This window comes from Mytilus californianus, unplaced genomic scaffold (genome assembly GCF_021869535.1).
Source record: "Mytilus californianus isolate M0D057914Y unplaced genomic scaffold, xbMytCali1.0.p SCAF_8, whole genome shotgun sequence".
In the NCBI taxonomy this organism is placed as follows: domain Eukaryota; kingdom Metazoa; phylum Mollusca; class Bivalvia; order Mytilida; family Mytilidae; genus Mytilus; species Mytilus californianus.
The window spans coordinates 69,666,528-69,692,543 of NW_026262734.1; the positions used below are offsets into that span (position 1 = coordinate 69,666,528).

At 31.9% G+C, this 26,016-nt stretch overlaps 1 protein-coding gene across 6 annotated transcripts in view; it reads right to left on the reverse strand.

Moving 5' to 3' along the window:
• The window catches only part of LOC127712162 (mediator of RNA polymerase II transcription subunit 15-like), a 151,505-nt gene that overhangs the window by 29,481 nt on the left and 96,008 nt on the right, over positions 1–26,016 (reverse strand). For 4 of the 6 annotated variants that reach the window (XM_052218450.1, XM_052218453.1, XM_052218454.1 and 1 more), the window contains 4 exons: positions 19,530–19,607; positions 15,138–15,182; positions 1,809–1,897; positions 1,220–1,246 (listed from right to left, as the gene is read on the reverse strand). In XM_052218450.1, the coding sequence (XP_052074410.1) occupies positions 1,220–1,246; positions 1,809–1,897; positions 15,138–15,182; positions 19,530–19,607 (239 nt within the window). The remainder of the gene's footprint in view (positions 1–1,219; positions 1,247–1,808; positions 1,898–15,137; positions 15,183–19,529; positions 19,608–26,016) is intronic. The other 2 variants (XM_052218452.1, XM_052218451.1) reach the window with 2 other exon arrangements.

Genomic DNA, 26,016 nt, shown 5'->3' on the forward strand with positions numbered 1-26,016 from the left:
ACAACTGACAAGGAGGCAAACAACTAGCCCATTCTTACCTACACCTGGTCAATTTACCAACAGCTGATTAAAGAAACCTGATTACTGGCTCCTCAGAGCCTGAATCGCTCACCTGGTAAAGATTTTGATATTAGTTTTTACCAATGGTTTTGCTTATTCCCGCTTTTTAGTTTATCCTGTATTGCTGATCTTTTTTGCTTTTTACAGTTTTAATCTATCTTTTATAGATATTCAGATAGTTAACAAAAACATAAAAATTCATCAAAAATTTCCTCCAGAAGTCATCCAGTGGTTTTGGTCATATTAGCACTTTTGTGGATCTAGTGTTTCTGATCATTTTTGGCTTGAACAACGCCTTTACCTATCTATTTTATAAGACAAAAACATGAACATTTGACAAATCCATCATTTAATAGCAATTACTCCGTTATGAGTCATCTGATAATATGAATCTTGACATCCTGAGCATTTTTGCCCATTTTGGAATTTCTCTATCTATTTTAGTTTTCAAGATATAAGGCAATTAATGTGTTTTACCCTCGTGCTATATTTTTAGCCATGGCAGAAATGTGTTGACTGATAAAAAAAAAAAAAAATATTAGATACACTGAGGATCATTCATACCAAGATTGGTCGAAATTGTCTTATTAGTTTCATAGAAAATATTTTATAAGTTAACTTCATCATCTGCCAAGTGATGGCAGTTAGATCACATGGCCCTCTGGGCCAGGTTAGTCAACACTATTTCTCAGGCAGAAATTAGGTAAATATAAATAAAGACATAGTTGCCTAAATCCAGCTGTTTTATCATAGAAATTTTTATTTCAACATGTAACAACTTTGTTTATAGCTCTTGCCTTAACTTGTTGCAAAAAAATAAGGATTACTAAGAGGATATTCCACAATAAAAACTTGCACCTGACATTAGCCTTTACATCAATGTCAGTGAGTGTACAGTGTGCATTTTGACCATTAGTAATAATTCTGACATCACTGATTTAAAGAAATAACCAACCAAACACCATAGACAGTTTCACACATAAAATACATGACTTTACATTTTACATTCAGTATTCAGTTCTTTCCTCTCCGAAAAGATCACACAAGAAAGAAAAGAAATGCAAGAATTAAAAAAATATATATAACTAAAAATGAAAAAGAGAAAAGAATGTTTTTTCCAAGTTTACCCATGCTGTCCAAACACAACTCAACTGTTTACCGATAATGAAATCTGCAGCTATGAAAACTGTAAAAGTATAATTCCTTCAAAATATTGTGTAGCTTAACAATTAAATATAAAATGATATTAAACATATGTATCAATACTCCAATTCTTTAGTCATAGATTGCTCTTTTTAATTAAACCTTTATTACATATATGACCATAATAAACTTAAACTATCTAGACAATTATTTATTTTCTGTGTTCTTGAGGTTTTTTTTGGCTTATCAAATTCATTAATTAGTGTACAAAGAATAACATTTTTTTACTGCTCTATATAGATTGATTGATAGGTGTTTAAGGCCACTTTCAGGATTGTTGGCAATTTCATGGCAGTCAGTTTTTATTGGTGGAGATGCCCAGAGAGAACCCCACCTTTGGTAGGAAAACTGACAATCCTAGTCAATTAAACAGCTGCCACATGCTGGATTTAAACTCACAACCTGAGTGTTGGCAGGCTAGCGATACAGTAGTTTGACTACATATACCACTCGGCCAGAGGCCGTTACTGTTTGATATGTTACAGGTGATTTCACAATTATAAAAACTATTTTCTACATTGATAATCATATAATCTGTAACCTACATTGGCGGTGCTGGTGAATGGACCATTGATTGTGGATTCTGGGACTGCATGGTCTGTTGTGGTCCTGCAGCTGCATTCTGATTCAGATTCTGCAATAAATAAAGTCATGATTAGAAATAGAAAAATTCCTTTTTTCAAGATCAAAATGTATAAATACATCTGTATTTTATAATCAGCCTTGTTATTGTACCTAAAAAGCATGATTTGTAGAAAGGTTGTAGAAACTTAATCAGTCTGTAATTATTATTAAAAATTGGACTGAGATGTATTTGATGAATGAATTAAAGATTGAAGGGAGATGTATTTGATGACTGAATTAAAGATTGGAGGGAGATGTATTTGATGAATGAATTAAAGATTGGAGGGAGATGTATTTGATGAATGAATTAAAGATTGGAGGGAGATGTATTTAATATTGGACTGAGATGTATTTGATGAATGAATTAAAGATAGCACTGATGGACTGAGATGTATTTGAAGAATGAATTAAAGATTGGACGGCAATGTATTTAATATTGGACTGAGATGTAATTGACATTGGACTGAGATGTATTTGATATTGGACTGAGATGTATTTGATGAATTAATTTTATGTCAATTATTAACGGTAAACAGGTAAACAATTCACAATACAAGTTTAATGACTGAAGTGACAGAATAGTTTGATTTCAAACTTAAATAAAATAAAATCTCTGCAGTACTGACTATTTTGTTCCGATTACAGAGATTACTTATTAGTAACATATTTATACAGGTAATTACTAAAAAGTTATGATCATTTTGTTGTAGTTCTTTATACAAAAGTTTAGTTAAGACCAGTTCATGGTTTTCAGATTACAAAAGTTTGGTTATGACAGGTTCATGGTTTACAGATTACAAAAGTTTAGTTAAGACCGGTTCATGGTTTACAGATTACAAAGGTTTCACTGTATAAGAGTATAATATAATATTACCATTTACCTTACCTCCTATACATTTCTACGAATATCATTGGTTAAAAGCAAACACGTGGAGACCCTGTATATTTAATATGGGGTTAGTGGGCATGTTTTATCTTTTAATATGGGTTAGTAGCAGTGTTACCTCCCTTTATAAAATAACATGATGTTGAAGAAAAATCTGAAACGTTTCGCCCAAACAACAGATGACGAAATTGATGAATGACTGAATATAAATGCAGAAAACACATTAAAGCTAACAAGTGGTTATTGTTGGCATTTGTTTTTGTATAGACCAATGGAAGTAGGTTCTAAATATTGAAGACTTGATCATTTTGATAGGCCACTAGTCTAAATGTTAAGATAGTCGTTAAGATAAATTCATTACACAGTGTGCTAGTGACCTAATACAATATATATGGGGTCAGTTAATTCCATATGGGGTTCGGGTCTTGCTTCACAGTGACTGTGTAACTAATAATATCACATATTTGATAAAGATATCAGCAGTTCAGCATGTTATATAAAAAGAAAATAGAACAAGTGTCATTTTGACATGAGTAATATAATGTTACCACATGGTAAATTAAAGAACCTTTGTTAGCACACACACATACCCAATGCCCCCACATTGTCACTGGGCAAACAAACTCTTACCAGATGCCTAAGTTCAAAGACTCATAACTCATACAAAAGTTAACTGATAAAAATTTCTTGAGGATATGCACATCTACATATTATGTTCATATTAACAACAAAGTTTCATGAAATTCTGTTGTGTGGTTTCAGAGGAGTTGCAATGAAAAACTGTTGCAGTCGTTTATTTAGGTCAAAATTTTAAGTTCAGAGGACATAATTCCTAGAAAAAATAAATGTGGATTGTGTCCACATGTGGACACTGTGGACACAGATGATGCCCCCTCTTGCATATCATATAGTTATAAAGGGACATAACTGAAGAATGGTAAAAGTGACGCTACCCAAATTTGAACTTAATCTGAGTTTTGTGGTTATAAGCATTGTGTGTAAGTCTCATAACATTTGGTTGAGGCTAACTTAAGTAGAGAACAGAAACAAAAAAATTCAGCAATTTTTCTATTTGTAAACATGCATAACTCTAGAACGGTTGTGTATAAGTTTTATAACATTTGGTTGAGACAAGCTAAAGTTAGAGAACGGAAAATTCAGCAATTTTTATGTTTATAAAGGGACATAACTCAAGAATGGTAAAAGTGACGCCACTGAATTTCGTACTTAATCTGTATTATGTAGTAATAAGCATTGTGTTTAAGTTTCATAACGTTTGGTTGAGGCAAACTAAAGTTAGAAAACGGAAACAAAAAATTTGTACTTGATCTTAGTTTTGTGGTAATGAATATTGTGTATAGGTTTCATAATGTTTGGTTGGGGCAAACTTAAGTTACAGAATGGAAACTAAAAATTTTGCAATTTTTCTATTTATAAAGGGCATAACTCAATAATGGTTAAAGTGACACTACCCAAATTCAACTTGATCTGTGTTTTATCAGTGGAAGGCAAAATTAAACATTGCATTGTATAAAGCATTGATTGTAGTTGATTTAACAATGATCATGGACAAAGGAAGATAACTCCAATTTTAAAATTACTTGAATAATGACATTGATATTTTGGGAAAAAAAAAAAATTTGTAAAGGGGCATAACTCTAGAACAGTAAAAGTGACGCCCCCAAAATTCAAACTTGATCTGTGTATTGTGGTAATAAGCATTGTGTATAAGTTTCATAACATTTGGAAGAGGCAAACTTAAGTTAGAGAATGGAAACCAATTATGGGATGTACGCACGGATGTACGTACGTACGGACAAGGGTAAACCTTAATGCCCCCTCCGCTTCGGCGGGGGCATAAAAATCAAATCATAATTCCTGTTAATATGCACACATACATATTATGTCCATATTATTTATAAAGTTTCATGAAATTCTGTTGTGTGTTTTCAGAGGAGTTGCGATGACAAGAACTTGACTGACAGACAGACTGACTGATTGATCTAAAACAATATACCATACGCAACAAAAGGTGTAATAAGAAGAAATTCCTCAAACAATCCCATAATAGCAGGTGCACAACTACAACGCATATGCAATATTTCACTGTAGTTTCAGAGATCTCAGTTGAAAAATGTAGGAGGAGTTGATTACACAATAAAGTACCTGCTTTTCAGAACCTTGTACTGGTTATTACAATTACTGAATGACTCATTACTAGCTTTGACCACTTTCCAATACTATGGGCATCCTATGCATGATGTTCTTACCATTTCAAAGCACCTGTTATCATTCTTGATTTTAATAATGGAAATTTGTATATCCCAAAACTTAAGTTTAAAACATTAGCTAATTGTATTTCTTTTTCTTGTAAGTCATTAGCTTTTTGTATCAGGTGATAATAGTCACTGAACAATATATATTTTTTATAAATCCATTTATCTGTTACTTAGATATAAGTCTGATGCTTAACCATGCTTAACCTTCCAAAACATTTGATATCCTGGTTTTAGTTAACTTATATATTGTTATGCTTCTAAGTTTTAAATTACTTAAATTCAAGTTTTTTAATTCAGTTTGTCTGCTAAAACCGTGCATTTTGATGACATAACATTAAATGATCAGACTTATTGGATGACCAAAATTATAATTTTAATTGTACAAACTGTAATACACGATTTACTCAGTTTAATGTGTAGTATGTTACATAGTACATATCATCCACTTAGAAGTTTAATGTTATTAAAAATTGTACAGAAATGTGATAGTCATAAGAAAAAATTATCTGATAACCACTTCATTTTATTTGTAATTATATTTCATATATATATAGTTATATTGACAGATAGAAAAGAAAATTATTAATCAGTTTCAGTGACAATGTTGAAAAAAATCTGCAAATCAAGCAGATTTATTAAAAAAAAAAATTCACACCTTGGTGTTATTGTATTCTATATCTTAACCTATAATACTTTCTCTGAAATCCATACTTCAAACAACAACCTTCTTAAATCTAAATAAACTGCTGATACAGATATATATCTTGCCTGTATGTAATTTTTATTATGAAATGCATAAAAATGAAATTCAAATGCCAATAATCATGATACATTAAGATGTAAAATATGCAAAATATTCAAAGTTAATGAAGGTCATGGACCAAATAATTTTTTATAAAAGTAAGATATGCCAATGCTAATACAACTGCATACCAAATATCATTGGCTTATCATAAGTGGTTCCCCTTAAACTGACTCCATCAAGGTGAGACAAAAAAGACAAAATCCGAGTAAAGTCATTTTCAATTGCTCTTTTTGAAAAATAAAAGCAGAACGTGTCTGAATGGCCCCGCTCAAGCTTTGCAGTTTTCAAATTAAAAAGGGACATTACTCTAGAACGGTAAATGACTCACTGCCCAAATTTGAACTCTGTATGTGTGTTGTGGTTTTTAGCATTGTGTATGAGTTTCATAAAATTTGGATGAGGCAAGCTAAAGTTAGAGTGCGGAAACGAAAATGGGATGGAGCAAAGGACGGACAGGCAGAAAGATGGTAACACTAAATGCCCCATGCCTACGGCGGGGGCCTAAAAATTGAAAATACTGTTCTTATTTGATAACCATCAACTTAACATATTGTAGGAAATCAAAATGTAATTCATATTGTTAAAGACTATAGCCAATATTATTTAAATTATAAATCTATATTAGATTTGTAAGAGAAAATTTGTAAGATGAACAATTGATTTCCATGTAGCTTTCACTTAGGAACGAATCTAATCAATGCTGATATCTGTATTTTTATACAGAGCTAGATTGAATTCCCAATACATAATTGACAAGATTACAATTGTAACTCTATAAAAATAAATCAATTTTATCATTATCTTTTGCATTTAACCATAAAATTCTTCATGCTAAATTCTTTATGCATAATGTTTTTTTCATCTCCTCTTTTCAACTTTTAGGTTTGCTTCCAAAAAAGATGTCAGAATTGGGAAAAAATCTTTAAATGTGACCTTGACATTGCCATTAATACCACCACAAGAATTGATTTTCTCTTGCAAAGTTTTCAATTCTATAAAAATAAACTGTTGACAAAGAGAAAATTAGAAAAAAGACAATCTGTCGAACAGCAACATTGCAAGAATTCATAGTTGCTGGGCTATGACCTGAGTAGCGGGCAGGGCCTTGAAAAAGTCATCAAACTGAGTTGTTCTGATAGTAAAGCAACTTTATAGAAAATATCATTGATTTATCACAAGTAGTTCCTATCAAACTAGCTTAAGCAGAAAACGTAACATTGAAAATTGCTTATTAATTAAAAGTTGCTGGACCTTGACCTAGGGGGCAGGGGCTCGAAATAGCAGTCAAACTGATATAAACTGATAGTTATGCAACTTTATAGAAAACATTATTGATCTATCACTAGTAGTTCCTATCAAACTAACTTAAGCAGAAAACTTAACATTGAAAATTGCTTATTAATTGAAGGTTGCTGGACCTTGACCTAGGGGATAGGGCCTAGAAATAGCTGTCAAACTTAAATGTACTAATAGCAATGCAACTTTATACAAAATATAATTGATCTATCATAAGTAGTTCCTATCAAACTGACTTAAGAAAATAACTTAACAATTGTTGACGCATCCTCATCTACCGTCATCTGAAAAGCAATAACTATGTCTTGCTTTTAGTGACTTACGCTGCAGGTGAGACAAAAATTGCAGAAATACAAAATCCTTGTTACATTTTATTATTGAACTGTTATTTGGATCCAGATTTATCAAAATCACAATAAATGAAATGTCCCCCCCTTCTCAAGCTTGCTTATAATACATCAAAATGCTATCTGAGAGCATTTGATGTCACTGCTAGAAACTGCAGAAATAGTTATAAAGGGGCATAACTCTAGAACAGTAAGTGACTCACTGCCCAAATTCAAACTCTGTCTGCTAGTTTTGGTTCTTAGCATTGTGTACGAGTTTCATAAAATTTGCATGAGGAAAACTAAAGTTAGAGTGCAGAAACAAAAATGTGACAGACTGCCCAGTGTTGGGGGCATAAAAACACAGGAGAAAACTCTTACTTACTGTCTAATTACAGAAATGATTCATCAAAACATAAAATATGCACAGAAAATAGATTATAGACTCAGCACAAAATCAGGATCAAATTCACCTGCTAAGAAAGCAATCTTTTATTTGTTTTTTTTTTGCTTGATTTTGTTTCTGGGATTTTTGATGAAGGGTCTCCTGTTTTGAGATTTCATTAAAGTGTTTAATTTCTTATAAACTCTCATTTACAAAAATACATAAAAATTTCAATAGTTCTTAAATGCTGAGGGAGCTAAGTAGATGAAAGATAATACTGGGCAGACTGAGTAGGATTTGAACATGACAGGTAAGCTATGGGGATTAAATCATCTTTGGAATAAATTTGAATGTCAATCTATTGATTGTTTTAACTACAAAATATTCATTTTACTGTCTAAGTATGCATCACTTGTTACCAGTATGGTATTATATTATAAGTTAAAGAGTATAACTATCTGAAAAATCCATATGAGACCAAAAAATGGGAATTAAACTACAACATAATCTGCTGTTTTGTAGTCTGGTGGTTTTATGATTAGAAATATTGCATAAGTCTTGTAATACTGTATCCTACAGAACATAACTGTCGTCTCAGCTTTAACTTTATAATGCATGTTTAAAAAGTAGGAAAGAAATCAATTCATCCATGTACACATAAAAAGTAGTTGGTAAACATCTTATTTTTTTTAAAATTAAATAATAATAAAGAGTTTTATTTTTAAGATAAATCAGACAAGGAAATGATTTTTAAAAAATGTTTTTAAACATTTATATATTTATGTAACATTTTTTTTTCACATTTTGTCATGCAGGGGCCTTTTATAGCTTACTATAACATCATGGATTTTGTGCATGCATGATCTTTCAATTAATGCATTTTTCTAGAAAAATTGACATGAAAAAGCATATCTTCATGTCACATGTCTTATGACAAGATTTCCACAAATGACCCCAGGTTAACTGGGGCAGTTCATTCATAACAAGTAGAACTGTGAGCTATTATGGAAAAACAAAGGATATGGGGTATCCATCCATGACACAAAATCAGTACATGCACAACAAAAAAAAAAAAAAAAAAAAAAAAAAAAAACACAAAAAGCATATGAACAGCGCTTTTATTGGTCCCCAAATATACCCAAACTTTCAATATTTGTTAAAGAGGAAGATGGATATGAAAATGCACCATACAGTTTTGCATGTTACCATGAAGCCTAATAACAAACTTTAGTCAGCTCTTATTTGAAGTCCCTACAAAAAAGCAATGAAAATTTCATACATGACCATTATGTGTAGTAAAATATAAGTATTCCGTAAACAGAAAATTGATGAGTGCTGAATTCTGAGACTCATAGTATGGTTAAGCATGTTTCCACGAAGCCTGATAACTAATTTCAGGAAGCTCTGATTTGTAGTTCTCTGGTCATAAGATGCAGGGAAGGACAGCTAGGGGTAAACCTAAAAAGCAGGAATATAACAAGAGTCTCCATAGAACCTGCTTCGCTCCCCTTGTAAACATACCATTTTGAAATTTATTTTACTTTTATTGCAATCAGTTGTGTTTTCTTATTTATCAATCTTATTTCTTGTCATTCATGTAGAGCCTGTATTGATGATCATTTTCATTGTTTCCAATTTATTCTGTTTAATGTTTTGAAAAATAAGTGGCAAAAATATAAAAATAAAATGCTCCGCTGGGGCGCAGCTTGATACGACCGCAGAGGTCAAACCCTGAACAGTTGGGGCAAGTATGGACACAACATTCAAGCTTGAAACAGCACTGAATTATGATTGTAATTAAATATTTGACACAGCATAGGTTTCTGACACAGAATGAATTTGGTCTAAGAACTTAAAAATTTGTAATTTACCTATTCAAACCATATCATTATTATTTGCTTTTATATATAAATCAGAAATAACCAATTTAAAATGGAAAATTTTAAAGAAAAAAAAGGAAACCCCCCCCCCCCCCCCCAAATTTTTTGAACCCCCTTAAGATTCATCACCCCCAAACTCAATCCCAACCTTCCCTTTGTGGTATGGTACCTTGCAGTACAATTTCAGCGATATCCATACACTTGAACACAAGTTATTGTCTGGAAACTAGAAAAATGCTTGCTTTTTGGCCCAAAATTCCTAAACCTATACTAAAGAAATTTATCCTGTTGAACTTACTTTAAATAAAGCTAATACCAACAATGACCACTGTCCTTTCCTCGATCTTGATATCTATATCATTAACGGGAAGCTTAATACAAAAATTTATGATAAAAGAGATGATTTTTCATTTCCAATCGTTAATTATCCATTTTTAGATGGTGACGTTCCCTTGTCACCATCTTATGGTGTTTATATATCTCAACCTGTACGATTCGCTCGTGTATGTAACAACGTATTAGATTTTAGCGAGAGAAATTTATGTATTACTGAAAAATTATTACACCAGGGTTTTCCATATCATAAACTAGTCAAAACATTTACTAAATTTTATCATCGGTATAAGGACATCATTCGTAAATATAACTCAACACGCAGACATCTTATACATTCGGGTATTTCACATCCAATCTTTTATGGTAATATTCTTTACAAAGCACAAAAAATGTCAGTATTCACCTCAAAAGCTAACAAAACCTTTAAACAGACTTATAAAGAAGGGATATAGTTACGATACTGTTGTCAGGTCATTAAAGATTGCATAATGGACGTCATACTAAACTCCAAATTATACACAAGAAACTAAAATTAATAAAATGCTCCGCAGGTCGCAGCTTGATACGACCGCAGAGGTCGAACCCTGAACAGTTGTGGCAAGTATGGACACAACATTCAAGCTTGATACAGCTCTGAATTTGGATTGTGATTAAATATTTGACACAGCATAGGTTTCTGACACAGAATGAATGTGTTCTAAGAACTTAAAAATTTTAAATTGGACATTCACCTATTATGGTCCAATATCCAAAATCTAAATACATGGTTAGATTCAGCATATCAAAGAACCCCAAGAATTCAATTTTTGATGAAATCAAACAAAGTTTTATTTTAGACCCTTTTGACCTCAATGTGGACAAAGTTGATAACGGGGACCAAAAATCAAAAATCTAAATACATGGTTAGATTCAGCATATCAAAGAACCCCATATATTCATTTTTTGTTGAAATCAAACAAAGTTTAATTTTGGACCCCGATTTGGACCAACTTGAAAACTGGGCCCATAATCAAAAATCTAAATACATGTTTAGATTCAGCATATCAAAGAACCCTAAAAATTCAATTTTTGTTAAAATCAAACTAAGTTTAATTTTGGACCCTTTGGACCTCAATGTGGACCAATTTAAAAACGGGGCCCAAAATCCAAAAACTTAATACACGGTTCGATTCAGCATATTAAAGAACCCCAAGAATTCAAGAATAAAACCCCATTGAAATTAATCAAGAAATAAGCAATTTATACGAAGTATCTTCTTTTGCACAATACTGTGCAATTGAATATTTCTTGCTATTGCGCAATACTGTACAATTAACAATTTCTTGCTATTGCGCAATATTGTGCTATTGAATATTTCTTGCTATTGCGCAATACTGTGCAATTGAAGATTTCTTGCTATTGCGCAATACTGTGCAATGGAAGATTTCTTGCTATTCTGCAATACTGTGCAATTGAAAATTTCTTGCTATTGCACAATACTTATTATATAATAATTTACACATCCTGTTTGGTGTGTATCTCCTACCATATCATTATTATTTGCTTTTAAATATAAATCAGAAATAACCAACTTAAAATGGAAAATTTTAAAAGAAAAAAAAAAGGAAAAAAAGAAAAAAAAATAAAAAAAAAAAATCCCCCCCCCCCAAACTTTTTGAACCCCCTTATGATTCATCACCCCCAAACTTAATCCCAGCCTTCCCTTTGTGGTATGGTACCTTGCAGTACAATTTCAGCGATATCCATACACTTGAACACAAGTTATTGTCTGGAAACTAGAAAAATGCTTGCTTTTTGGCCCAAAATTCCTAAACCTTTAGGGCAATTACCCCCAAACTCAAACCCAGCTTTCCCTTTGTGATATGGAACCTTGCAGTACAATTTCATAAAGATCCATACACTTACACACAAGTTATTGTCCTGAAACTAGAAAAATGCTTGTTTTTGTCGAGCCTTCGACTTTTGTCGAAAAAGCGAGACATAGCGATCCTACATTCCGTCGGCGTCGTCGTCGTCGTCGGCGGCGTCCACAAATATTCACTCTGTGGTTAAAGTTTTTGAAATTTTAATAACTTTCTTAAACTATCCTGGATTTCTACCAAACTTGGACAGAAGCTTGTTTATGATCATAAGATTATATTCAAAAGTAAATTTTGTAAAAAAAAAATTCCATTTTTTCCGTATTTTACTTATAAGTGGACTTAGTTTTTCTGCCAGTTAACATTACATTCACTCTGTGGTTAAAGTTTTTAAAATTTCAATAACTTTCTTAAACTATCCTAGATTTCTACCAAACTTGGAAAGAAGCTTGTTTATGATCATAAGATAGTATCCAGAAGTAAATTTTGTAAAAAAAAAATTCCATTTTTCCGTATTTTATTTATAAATGGACTTAGTTTTTCTGCCAGGAAACATTACATTCACTCTGTGGTTAAAGTTTTTGAAATTTCAATAACTTTCTTAAACTATCCTGGATTTATACCAAACTTGGAAAGAAGCTTGTTTATGATCATAAGATAGTATCTAGAAGGAAATTTTGATAAAATTTTGTTCCATTTTTTCTGTATTTTACTTATAAATGGACTTAGTTTTTCTTCCAGTCAACATTACATACATTCTGCAGTTTAAGTTTTTAAAACATTTATTAGATTCATAATTTATCCTGGATTTTTACCAAACTTGGACAGAAGCTACTTACAATCAAAACATAGTATAGAGGGGAATATTTTTATTAATTTTTTTCTTCATTTTTGTTGAGCCTGCGATTAACACCAAAAGTAGGCGAGACACTGGGTTCCGCGGAACCCTTACGAATTTTTTTGCCCCTTTATGACCCCTAATTCCTAAAATTTTGAGGGAATTACCCCCAACATCAATCCCAGCCTTCCCTTTGTGGTATGGTACCTTGCAGTACAATTTCAGAGAGATCTATACACTTGAACACAAGTTATTGTCTGGAAACTAGAAAAATGCTTATTTTTGGCCCCTTTTTGGCCCCTAATTCCTAAACGTTTTGGGCAATTACCACCAAACTCAATTCCAGCTTTCCCTTTGTGATATGGAACCTTGTAGTACAATTTCATAAAGATCCATACACTTACACACAAGTTATTGTCATGAAACTAGAAAAATGCTTGTTTTTTGCCCCTTTTTGGCCCCTCATTCCTAAAATTTGGAGTGAATTACCCCAAAAATCAATCCTAGCATTCTCTTTGTGATATGGAACCTTGTGGTACAATGTCAGAGAGATCCATACACTTACACACAAGTTATTGTCATGAAACTAGAAAAATGCTTGTTTTTTGCCCCTTTTTGGCCCCTCATTCCTGAAATTTGAAGGCAATTACCCCCAAAATCAATCCCAGCATTCCCTTTGAGATATGGAACCTTGTGGTACAATGTCAGAGAGATCCATACACTAACACACAAGTTATGTCTGGAAGTTACAAAAATGCTTATTTTTGGCCCCTAATTCCTTAACTGTTGGTACCATAACCCCCAAAATCAATCCCCACCTTCCTTTTCTGGTATTGAACCTTATGGTAAAATATCATAGAGATCCATTTACTTAAACTAAAGTTAGAGTGCGAAAACCAATGTGTCTTCGGACGACGACGACGACAACGCCAACGTCATACCAATATACGACCGCAAAATTTTTTTGTGGTCGTATAATTAGTGAAGAAAAAAAAGGCAATATATCCTATAAGGAGTCTAACAATTTGGCTTTGTTGCATTACTTGTAGATTCACAAAATGTATTATTTTGCTGATCTTTTTGCTTTTCAAAGTTTCACTCCAACTGCTATAGTTTTTGACAAAAATGCCATAGGTACAATTCATCACTCAGGGAAAAAAAACTCCTTTAAGGAGTCAATTGACAATTTTGGCTACATAACTTATCTGTTATCTCATTTTTCTAAACATTCATGCTATTGACAGTTCCTCTCTATCTATTACTGTTTCAGCAAAATACCCATAAATGGGTAAAAACCAGCTTTCAATTATTTTCACTATTTATGCACTCTTATAAATGTATTTTTAAGTAGTTGTAGGTCACATGCTATTTCAGATCTTAGATGTGGAGCTTAATGTAAGTCAATGAAAAGTCAGTGTGTCTTACTATTAAAGGCGAGCATTTATACTTCCGTAGACAATCATTACTGACAGCTATGAATATAGGTCACTTTGTAGTCTGAAGAACATAACTCAATATGTCAATCTAAGTATAAGTGTAAGCTGTAAAATACAGTAACCAACTATTCACGGGATGCTTTTATACTCTCCTAGATGAATTATTATATCTTGTTATATGATAGAAGGTAGCTTAGTGTATGAGAACCAAAATTGCAAGTTAAGCTACAAATAAGCTAATAATAAGTATGGAAACTTAAACAAAAGCATCTGAGTATGTGACCTTTATTTAAGCACATGAAAATGTGCAAGTTTTTTCATGGAAGACTCTATACAATTCTCCAAATAAAATGAGCAGAAATGGCAGTCTTGGTTTGAGAAACTCAAAAACTTAATCTGACCCAAATATAAATTTGAGAGAATTCCAAATTGTCAAGGCTGTTTCCATTTTGTTTTCGATCATCTTCTCAAAGTAGAATCCTCCCTATCTTTATCTAAATTCTAGGATTCTAAAGATTACCTTAGGGAAACAAGAACTGCACATATACAATTCTTTCCTTCTTTCCTTGGACTTTTGCAAAATCTAAAATCACTCTTCTTGAATATACATGAAAAATTTCTACTGGATGTTAAGCAATTAATCAATCACTTTGGTCCACTAAAAGTCATTTACATACTGGTCCTTTGGTCTCTGATGGGTAGTTGTCTCATTGGCAATCATACCACATCTCTTTTTTTAATATTAACACCATAATGAAATAATATTTTAATCAGAGAATTTTGAATGTTCAAGACGGACAAAAGGGTCAAACTGGTTCTAAGTCTAACCTTTGTCCAGATGTTTTCCTTTTTTGTCTAAAATAGAGAAGCAGATGAAGGGGTACAATTCACAATTTATACCAATCCCAGATTTAGAAAACTTACCTGTCTTTGCATGCCTGGCTGTACCTGCTGATTGAAACCCATTTGCTACAAAGAAATAAGAACAAATGATACTATAATGCAAACAGGGACTTAACGTTACTGTATATATGTCAATGTCAATGTTGGTTGCTAATAGCTTGTTTACAGATCTGACATATTTTTCCCATATTTGGAAAAAACACTTTTTAAATTGGAATCTCTGCAAATGACCTCTATATACATTGAAGTAGCTTTGCTCTAATCTAAAGTCCAATGCCAGTCACTTAGAAAAGCAGTAAAGTTAAATTTGGTAGGCATCTCACATATGCAACCATACAATTTTGGTAGGCTTTTTAGCAAAAAGAATTTTCACACAATCCTTATTTCATCATATCTTTCATAGGCTCCAGTATAATGTGAATCTCATGCCTGCAACCATATTGGTTGGTTGTCTCCTGAGGTAAAAAACTAATGGTTTTTGGTCAAAATAGAACTCTTTTTTTTTATAAGGTCACTTTGTCATCACTAGCAACACAAGTAACCAGCCAAGTTTCATCTCATCTTCTTCAGTAGAACTTAAAGAATGAGACAGACCTACAACGGCTGGCTCAAAATATCTGCTCTTCACTACAAGTAAACTTTTGCTATAGAAACATGTCTCGCCTGTTGGCATAAAATTCAGAAAAAGACAATCTGACGGACAGCAACAATTTACATTGCTTATTAATTCAAAGTCCTTGGACCATGATCCAACATGACAAACTGAGATGTACAGACAGTAATGTAACTTTATAGAAAATATCATTATCTATTGTAAGTAGTTCCTATCAATCTAACTTAAGAAGGAAACTTAACATTGAAAATTTCTAATAAATTCAAAGTCACTGGACCATGTCCTAGGGGGCAGAGCATCAAAAAAGTCGTCAAACTGATATGTACTGATAGTAGTGCAACTTGATACAAAATATAATTGATCTATATAGATCACAAGTAGTTCTTATCAAACTGAAAACTAGAAAACTTAACAATGAAAATTGCTAATTAATTCAAAGTCACTGGATTATGACCTAAGGGACAGGGCCTCAAAATAGTGGTCAAACTGATATAAACTGATAGTAATGCAGCTTTATATAAAATATCAATGATCTTTCACAACTAGTTCCTATCAAACTAACTTAAGAAGAAAACTTAACATTGAAAATTGCTAACTAATTCAAAGTCACTGGACCATGTCCTAGGGAGCAGGGCCTCCAAATTGTTGTCAAACTGATATGTACTGATAGTTATTCAACTTTATACAAAATATCATTGATCTGTCACAAGGAGATCCTATCAAACTTACTTAAGCAGAAAATTTAATATTGAAAATTGCTAATTAATTGAAAGTCACTGGACCATGACCTAGTGGACAGGGCCTCAAAGTAGTCATCAAACTGATATGTACTGATAGTAATGCAACTTTATATTATATATCAATGATCTATCACAAGTAGTTCCTATCAAACTAACTTAAGCAGAAAACTTAACAATTGTTGACGCTGTCGCCTATGTCTTGCTTTCTGCAACTTTCTTCGGAGGCGAGACAAAAATTGCTAATACCCATAGAGATTAGGTAAGACTGAAATGTTGCAATATTGAGGTCCTGTTATAACAGAATAGAAACAGGAAAAACTGGTATCATTTGTACTTTAGTACATGCCTAAAAGGAAAGGTAACATCAAATATGCACAGGCCATTAGTTTTCTCGTTTGAATTTTTTCACATTTGTCATTTCAGGGCCTTTTATAGCTGACTATGCAGTATGGGTTTTACTCATTGTTGAAGGCTGTACGGTGACCTATAGTTGTTAATTTCTGTGTCATTTGGTCTCTTGTGGAGAGTTGTCTCATTGGCAATCATACCACATCTTCTTCTTTTTATATACAGACATTACAAGTAGTTTCTCTGATACCCAATTTTTTTATTACCTTGAACAGATCTTTACTTTAAAAAATTCGTAAGGGTTCTGCGGAACCAAGTGTCTCGCCTACTTTTGCTGTTAGTCTCAGGCTCAACAAAAATGGGGAAAAAATTATTCAAACTTTTCCTCTACATACTATCTTTTGATTGTAAGAAGTTCTGTTCAAGTTTGGTAAAAATCCAAGAAGTTTTATGCTAATAAATGTTTTAAAACTTTAACTGCAGACTGTACGTACCGGTAATGTTAACCGGAAGAAAAAAACTAAGTCCATTTATAAGTAATATACGGAAAAACAGGAAATAAATTTTTGTAAAATGTTTACAAAATTTCCTTCTAGATACTAGCTTTTGATCATAAACAAGCTTCTGTCCAAGTTTGGTACAAATCCAGGTTAGTTTAAGAAAGTTATTAAAATTTGAAAAACTTTAACCACAGAGTGAATGTTATGTTAACTGGCAGAAAAACTAAGTCCATATATGAGTAAAATACGGATAAACAGGATTTTTTTTTACAAAATTTTCTTCTGGATACTATCTTATGATTATAAACAAGCTTCTGTCCAAGTTTGGTACAAATCTAGGATAGTTTTAGAAAGTTATTAAAATTTGAAAAGCTTTAACCACAGAGTGAATGTAATGTTAACTGGCAGAAAAACTAAGTCCATTTATGAGTAAAATAAGGATAAACAGGATTTTTTTTTTTTTACCAAATTTATTTCTGGATACTATCTTATGATCATAAACAAGCTTCTGTCCAAGTTTGGTTGAAATGCAGGATAGTTTAAGAAAGTTATTAAAATTTCAAAAAATTTAACCACTGAGTGAATATTTGTGGACCCCGCCGCCGACGGAATGTAGGATCGCTATGTCTCGCTTGTGCGACAAAAGTTGCAGGCTCGACAAAAAACAATGGTATCAGTGTTTGCATTGAATTTATCACTTACTAAGTAATACCACAAACAGAAAGGGTGTATATATTCATGATGTTCTGTGCTTTCATTTTAACAGTGAAACCTGTCTATAATGAACCAAAGGACCAAAGATTTTGATGATGTTTGGTTTAAAATGGCTAAAATACTGACATAAGAGCTACTTATGAACTTAATAGTTACTTATGAACATAATAGTTACTTATGAAAAGGTCATAATTGTGATATATAAAGCACCTACGGGACAGTTATGTATTGACAGAAACGTGGATAATGCTTAATGAGTTTGAAACAATACTTCTCAAGACAGTTAAATTTCAAATTTAAAACACAAGCCTTGCCGAGAGCTATTAATATTTTTAATTTAACCATTCAGAGTGGAGAAATATTGTACTATAAGAATTACTGTGGTGGAATCCTGTTTCTTAAATGACTTTGAGACATATGTTGGTAAATTTTTATCTTTTGTTTTCTTTGATCTACAAAAAGATGATGGTCTGTATGACATCATCAGGCATAGTTGCCTTTTTTAGTGATGTCACAAAAGCAAAATCAAAGGAATGCAAGAAAACTAATGTTATAAATGAATTTATACCAATGAAGATTTGAAATTAAGGCAACAAAATATTGATTATAAAAAAATAATCAATCGTTCTGGCGAAGTATAAATCGGCTAGGAATTAAAGAAAAGTATTAAAACACATGAAGGATTTATAGATAATGATTGTTATCAGTTTGCAATTGCATTATTTCCATAACAAAGTTTCAAAATGTGTACTTTTCTACATGCAATGTTATGTATTAATAAAGAGCTGCGCCATGAGCGCATGATATGCCCGTCGCTTTTTCAACGAATAAAGTTTCATAACTCCTCAATGTCATATCAGAATTTTATAAAAAACTAAATGGAGCTTATTTTAATAGATATATAAACCAGTCATCAAAGTTTCATGAAAACTGCTAAAAGCATTTTGAGTTATTGTCCAAAAACTGGAAAATTCCCCCTTTTTTATTAATAAAATCACACAACTCGGAAACGTAAAATCTAAAATTTAAAAAAAAAAAAAAAAGGAGCTTACGTCAATAGGTATAAACAGTTCACCAAAGTTTCATGAAAATTGTTTAAAGTGTTTTTTTTCCGACATGTTGACGACAGACGGACAACGGTATACTATAATACGTCCTGTAAACATACAATAAACGCGCGTGTAAAAATGCAGTTTCCAATATTACATCTAAAGAAACAGTAAGTAACTGCAAAATATATTGTGTTTTCAAGCTCATCTTTTTCAATTGTGAAAAATAAAGAAATGAAAATTAACAACTACAAAAATTTAAATCAAGTTTGATAGGTTACCAGCAATAAAATGTGAGTGTGCTTTCCAGTTTTCATGTACAGGGTGTGCAATCAAACTAAATATACAAGTGCAATCAAACTAAATGGACAAGTGCATTCGAGGCATAAAAGAAACAATAACTTATGTAGGTCAATGTGAACAGAGTTGTAACAAAGAAAAGAGCTTACAGAAGCAGCTGGTAGGACCTGAGATACCTGTTGTGGTACATGCTGCTGAGCTGAGGTTACAATGAAAGCATCCTGTCTCTACAATGTAAAATATAATGTCAGCCCAAAAACTATTGTGTTAAAAGTTCTATGTCGTTCAACAATACTATAATGCTGGGTTCTTGAAAGGATCTAACAAGGCGGAAATGTCATGTTTGACAAAATATATCTAAATTATATCTTTCTTTTTTGCCAGTGATGAGAATGAGTACATGAACAAAACTAATGTGCAAAGTGTGCAGTGTGAGTTGTTCTGAACCACTCGTGTAAAAACTACAAACTTTAGTGGCTTCAGCTTTATCTTAATAGTGAAATACAAAATTTACCAGTTAAATCATCTGTATGACAGACATCAAATATGCAGCTTATATTGATGCAGCTGAACAGGATGGTAAAACATTACAATTTCTATTAAAATGATACTTTTTTACTTTTAAATCAGACTTATTAAGTTTTGAAAGAGTCTATATCAGTCACTGGGCATAAGGATATTCCCTGAAAAATGTTCTGACACTTAAATTTTTTAAAACTCCTTCTAATCTTCCTGTCCAAATTTACGATCATTGTAGTGAGAGAAAACATTGAAAGTTGAACAATACATAAAAAAGATAACAGGAATGATTAAATTATTGTTTCCCTGAATTGATTATTTCTATCAATTAGTCACATTAGATAACTGGTTAATTAATAAACTGTTGCCACAGAGATATGTCTCTCCAGCATGTAATTTTGGTGGTAAAGTGCAAATATTGAAATCAAAATAGCAATACATGTTTTACGTGTAAACTTTCCGAATTATTCAAAGGCAATAAACCATTTGAAAGTGTAAGGTTAAATAATTTCCATGGAAATTAGAAATGCTATTGCTAATACAACTGCATACCAAATACCATTAACTTATTATAAGTTGTTCCTTTTAATCTAGACCTGCACATAAACCTAAAAATGTAAACTACTGGTATGCAAAAGTTTCAAAGCCAAATAATTTTAATGAATATGAGATCTGCAAATGCTAATATAACTTTGTACCAAATATCTTTTGAATTACCATTAGTAATGTTCTCAATAATTTGACATAATCACAAACTAATACATTGTTGATGCTGACAATGCTGCAACCCGTGGCAAGACTAATATTGAAAAAGGACCATCTAAGGACAACATCATCAAAGATAGTCAAAATTAGCCAACATATTTCCTACAACATTTTCAAACAATGTTTTTCTTGGCTAATGTCATGCCTTATTTTATAAATCAGTGAAAATCAGCTGCACAATTTTTTATACTATATTTATTGTTACAATTCAAACTTCTGCATCAATTTACACAAAGACAGTAGAAACTTTTCTATTCTCAGCTATGAAAATAATGATAGAAGTCAATTTTTGAGTGCATTTAGGGTTGTCACATATTGTTAATGGTATCACAAATACTCCATTTCCCATAAGTTTGGTAGTTCCTTTCACATGGGTTTTCCTTTAATTTGAATATTTTTGGTAGAATATGTTTGATAGCAGTTCTCGATGATAATTCCTTAAAGAAGTCAAAGTTGTGAAATTTCCCTAAAAATTATCAATCATTTAGCCCTTTTGGAATTCTTTAGATTTTATTTCTATTTCTAGTAACAATGGTGCTATTACAGTGGACATGTTTTATTGCAGCATTAGTTGTCAGAAACAATTTATATTAAGCAGATCTTCAGTCTAATATTTCACCTCTGAGAGCAATTGACCCTCTGATTTTTAAGATTTTCAAACAATTTTCTAGATTTTTGATTCTGATCATAAACAATAATTTCAAAAGGAGATCTCACAGTTGTATCATTTATCACAAGTATTGCAACAATGCTGTTTTTATGATATTTGTTGATAGTGTAGATCATGTCATTATCATTTTCTATTTTCAAATGTAGCAGTCATTTCCTTGATTGGTTTGGAAATAAATCAGCACAATTCAATGCATGTTTGGTCCTAATCAAGCTTGTGGTTTCAGACAAGAAGACTTTCTATTATATTAAAGGTGTATGTTCTATTATCTACAATTAGACTCCACAACTTTCTCATTTTTATACCAATTTTCAAGACCCATCAGGGGATCAAACCTACACCCAATCGTTTAGTTATTACCGCTTTGTGGTTTTGTGATAGAGGTCTAGGGTTTGATCCCCTGACGAGTCAAACCAAAAACTTGAAATTTGGGTTTTGCTGCTCTGCTTCTCCGCTAAGCACACTGCATTTAGGATTAAGAGTAAAGACTGTTTGGCTTGGAGTCAGAATAATGTGTCCCCGGGGTTCTTTTCACCAAAAATCATACGATAAAAAATTATCTTAAGTTAGGCGAGGGTTTTTTACTTTGTTGTTTACAGATCCGCCAACCCTATTTTTCCAATATTCAGAAGAAGAAAAATATTGACATTTCATGCTTTTTTATTCCCTCCGTCCCTAACAAATACATTATGCCTGAAATAAAAATAAAAATTTCTGCCTAGCAGCATTTTAATGAAATTAAATGCATTATTTTAGCATGTTAAACATTAATAGAAATGATGACACATATTTTGTTCAAAAAAATTAAAATCTAAAAATAATCCGTAGTTTGTGTTTCTAAAAATAGACCTTAAATGTTGTTTGGGCAAATAATTTTGTCGAACGAAACCTATGTTAAAAACCCATTACAAAACGTTCGTTTTCCTTTTTTGTCATAATTCTGTATGATTTTTCATCTCATAAATGAAATTGACCTGTCCAAACGTGAAAGACAACAACTTAAAAGTAAGAGATATCCACAAACAATTTAGAATTTTCTTTTCCATAGATTTAAAAAAAAATTTCATCCATTTGGATATAAACAAGCATTCTGTGAGTATTGCATGGCAATACATAGTCCCCTACCAGACTGGAACAAAATTCCAACTTGATCTGTAACTTGTCATGATGAATGACAAACAAACCTACCGGTACCACTAAATTCTTCAAACAATCTACCAAAGAAAAGGAAAAAAATCCAAAATGTCATTTTGTCTTTTAAAAGTCTTTTAAAAAATGAGTTATTTCCCTTTGAACAGAAATCTACTAATTAATAAGTATTTCATCAAAAATTTAATTCTAGGGAAAGGGCTTTAACTGAACAAAGAGAAAGGCTAAAATCGTGAAAATTAAACTTGACCTATAACTTGTCATGATAAATCAATAAACCAAATATCAAATCAATATCTTCAAGTACGAAGAAAAAAAGTCTGGAAAACTGATTTGCCAGACAGACAGATGGACAGACAGACAGACGGACGGAGTGCAAACCTAAAGTCCCCTTCGACTTCGTCGGTAGGGGACTAAAAATGGGATTGCCTGAGAAAGCATGAAACCCATATCCTCGTCTTTCCAGTGGACAAGTCTACCTTGTTTTTGACACAGATGGTAAAGAGTTATTTTAGTGTGATGTCTGAAATTTTTATTTCACATGTTTTTGTGCTTGAAGCATATTATTCACCATGTTTCCTGAAACTTGATAAAAAGCAACGTGTAGCTGTTTTTTCTCGTTTTTAAAATAACCATTAACTTTCCTGTTTGTCCTTGGACATACCCTTCTTTTTACAAAATTATATGATGATGGCATGCATTGTATGTTTAAAACAGCTGAGCAATAACATTTAAAACTAAAATTTAAGAAATGAAGACAAAATAGTGTACCAAATATATTATCAGTAGGCTGAAATATATATTCATTATATACATATTTATGTCTGTAAGATGTTTTTTTTCTTAATTTTTCCTTATTTTTTTTCGGCTGACCGACCCAACGTTTTCATATGAAAAATCCATAAACCAACAGTTTAAAAAACCATGGCCTTATATTGAAATGTTCATGACTTTCCATGTTCATGGGAGTATTTTTTCTCCTAAGATTTTTTGTGAAATGAGTGTATTTTGACAAGTCTTCCTGTGGAGTGTTACCTTGTGAACTATCACCTTAAAAATTTGGCTCAGTGTGATGGCCTAGTACAAAGCAAGGTTTATATTCATATTATCTTGACAATTTCTTGTCTTGATATGCATGTAATGTTTGCCACTGGACATTAAACACCAATCCATCATCTCCATCATCATCTTGTTTGGCCTAACAAACATATATGACTTGATAGAATATAAGAATGTAAAGTAATTTGGTAGATGATATATTTTTTGGACAATGTGTCTAATACACAAATCCAAAAACAAATAAACTACTGATCTCAATAAATCAGTTATCCCCAAAAAATCAAAAAATGAACATCGTTTTGGCATGTAATATAATCTCTCCAATCTATAAAAGTACAAATTGCAAATATATTTGCCGATGAAAGTTTATTCCAATAAAATCTGATTGAAGAAAAACAGCTTGAAAGCAAAATATCTTGAAACTGATGGTAATAGCAATGCTTTGGTTAGTTTTTCTCTCATTACATCACAAGAAATGTCACAGTGCTATACAGAAAGATCATCAAAAACTAAGAATAACAATTTCTATCAATAGTACTGATGAAACCATTCCTTTTTTTAAAGTACATTGAAATCATGTACTCTTAACTGAACAAATGTCTCTAAGGACAATGTGGGCTAACACAATATATGCAAAACAGGTAAATATTATGTAATAAGTATGGAAAGTTTGCATGAAAATCCTTGATTTATTATCAAAGTGTTTATAAAAAAATTTAATTACAGCCTTTTCAAGTGTTTTATAAGAGAACCAATTTAAGTAGAAATGATTACATAATCTCTAGGAAGTATCTGAATTAAAAATAAATACATTGTATACCAATTGCTCAAATTTATGTAAAGAATTACATGTAAGTTTATATCATATTTTGTTCTCATAAAAAAAAGACCTAAAAGAGTCAAGACTCAGATGGCTGGGCTTCATTATATGTTCTTTACAAGTGAACAGTGGTTTATACTGTTGTTTTAAAAATAAAAAAATAAATGGGGAATGTGTCCATGGGACATCATGGACACAGATGATGCCCCTGCTTGCATATCATATATAAATTTATAAAGGGACATAACTGAAGAACGGTAAATGTGATGCTACCCAAATTTGTACTTGATCTGAGTTTTGTGGTAATAAGTATTATGTATAAGTTTCATAACATTTGGTTGAGGCAAACTTAAGTTAGAGAACAGAAACAAAAAATTCAGCAATTTTTCCATTTGTAAAGGGGCATAACTCTAGAACAGTAAAAGTGACACCACCAAAATTCAAACTTGATCTGTATTTTGTGTTAATAAGCATTGTGTATAAGATTTATAACATTTGGTTTAGGCAAACTTAAATAAGAGAACGGAAACAAAAAATTCAGCAATTTTTCCATTTGTAAAGGGGCATAACTCTAGAACAGTAAAAGTGACACCACCAAAATTCAAACTTGATCTGTATTTTGTGTTAATAAGCATTGTGTATAAGTTTCATAACATTTGGTTGAGGCAAACTTAAGTTAGAGAACGGAAATGAAAAATTCAGCAATTTTTCCATTTGTAAAGGGCATTTTTACTCTAGAACGGTTAAAGTGACACCACCAAATTCAAACGTGATCTGTATTTTGTGGTAATAAGCATTGTGTATAAGTTTCATAACATTTGGTTGAGGCAAACTAAAGTAAGGGGAGGGAAACCAACTTTGGGATGTACGTACGAACGTACCTACGGACAAGGTTAAACTTAATGCCCCCTCCGATATGGGGGGGGGGGCATAATAAACTGCTTCCCTGAGCGCAGCTGGATACGCCTGCAGAGGTCCAACCCTGAACAGTTGGGGCTAAAATGGACACAATATTCAAGCTTGATACAGGTCTGAATTTGGACTGTAATTAAATATTTGATATATTATAGGTTTCTGAATAAATGTAGTCAAAGAACTTGAAATTGGTTATATGAAAGATTTCTTGCTGTTGTGTAATACACTGTGCTGTTGCGTAATACTTAGTAAATCTGTTGTCAGACTATAAACAAATAAAATCTTATAACTCGGAAACATAAAATCGAAAATTTATAAAAATCAAAAGGGAGCTTACAAAATAGATATAAACAATTTACCAAAGTTTCATAGAAAATGCTGAAAGCATTTTTGAGTTATTGTCCGAAAACTGGAAAATCCCCCTTTTTGTAATGAATAAAACCCCATAAATCGGAAACGTATAGTCTGAAATTTATAAAAATCAAAAGGGAGCTCATGTCGATAGAAATAAACAATTCACCAAAGTTTCTTGCAAATTGGTGAAATTATTTTTGAGTTATTGTCTGAAAACTGGAAAATCCCCCCTTTTTTAATGAATAAAACCCCAAAACTCGGAAATGGTAAATCTGCAATTTATAAAAAACAAAAGGGAGCTCACGTCAATAGATATAAACAATTCACCAAAGTTTCATGCATATTGGTTAAAGCGCTTTTGAATTAATGTCCGACATGTTGACGA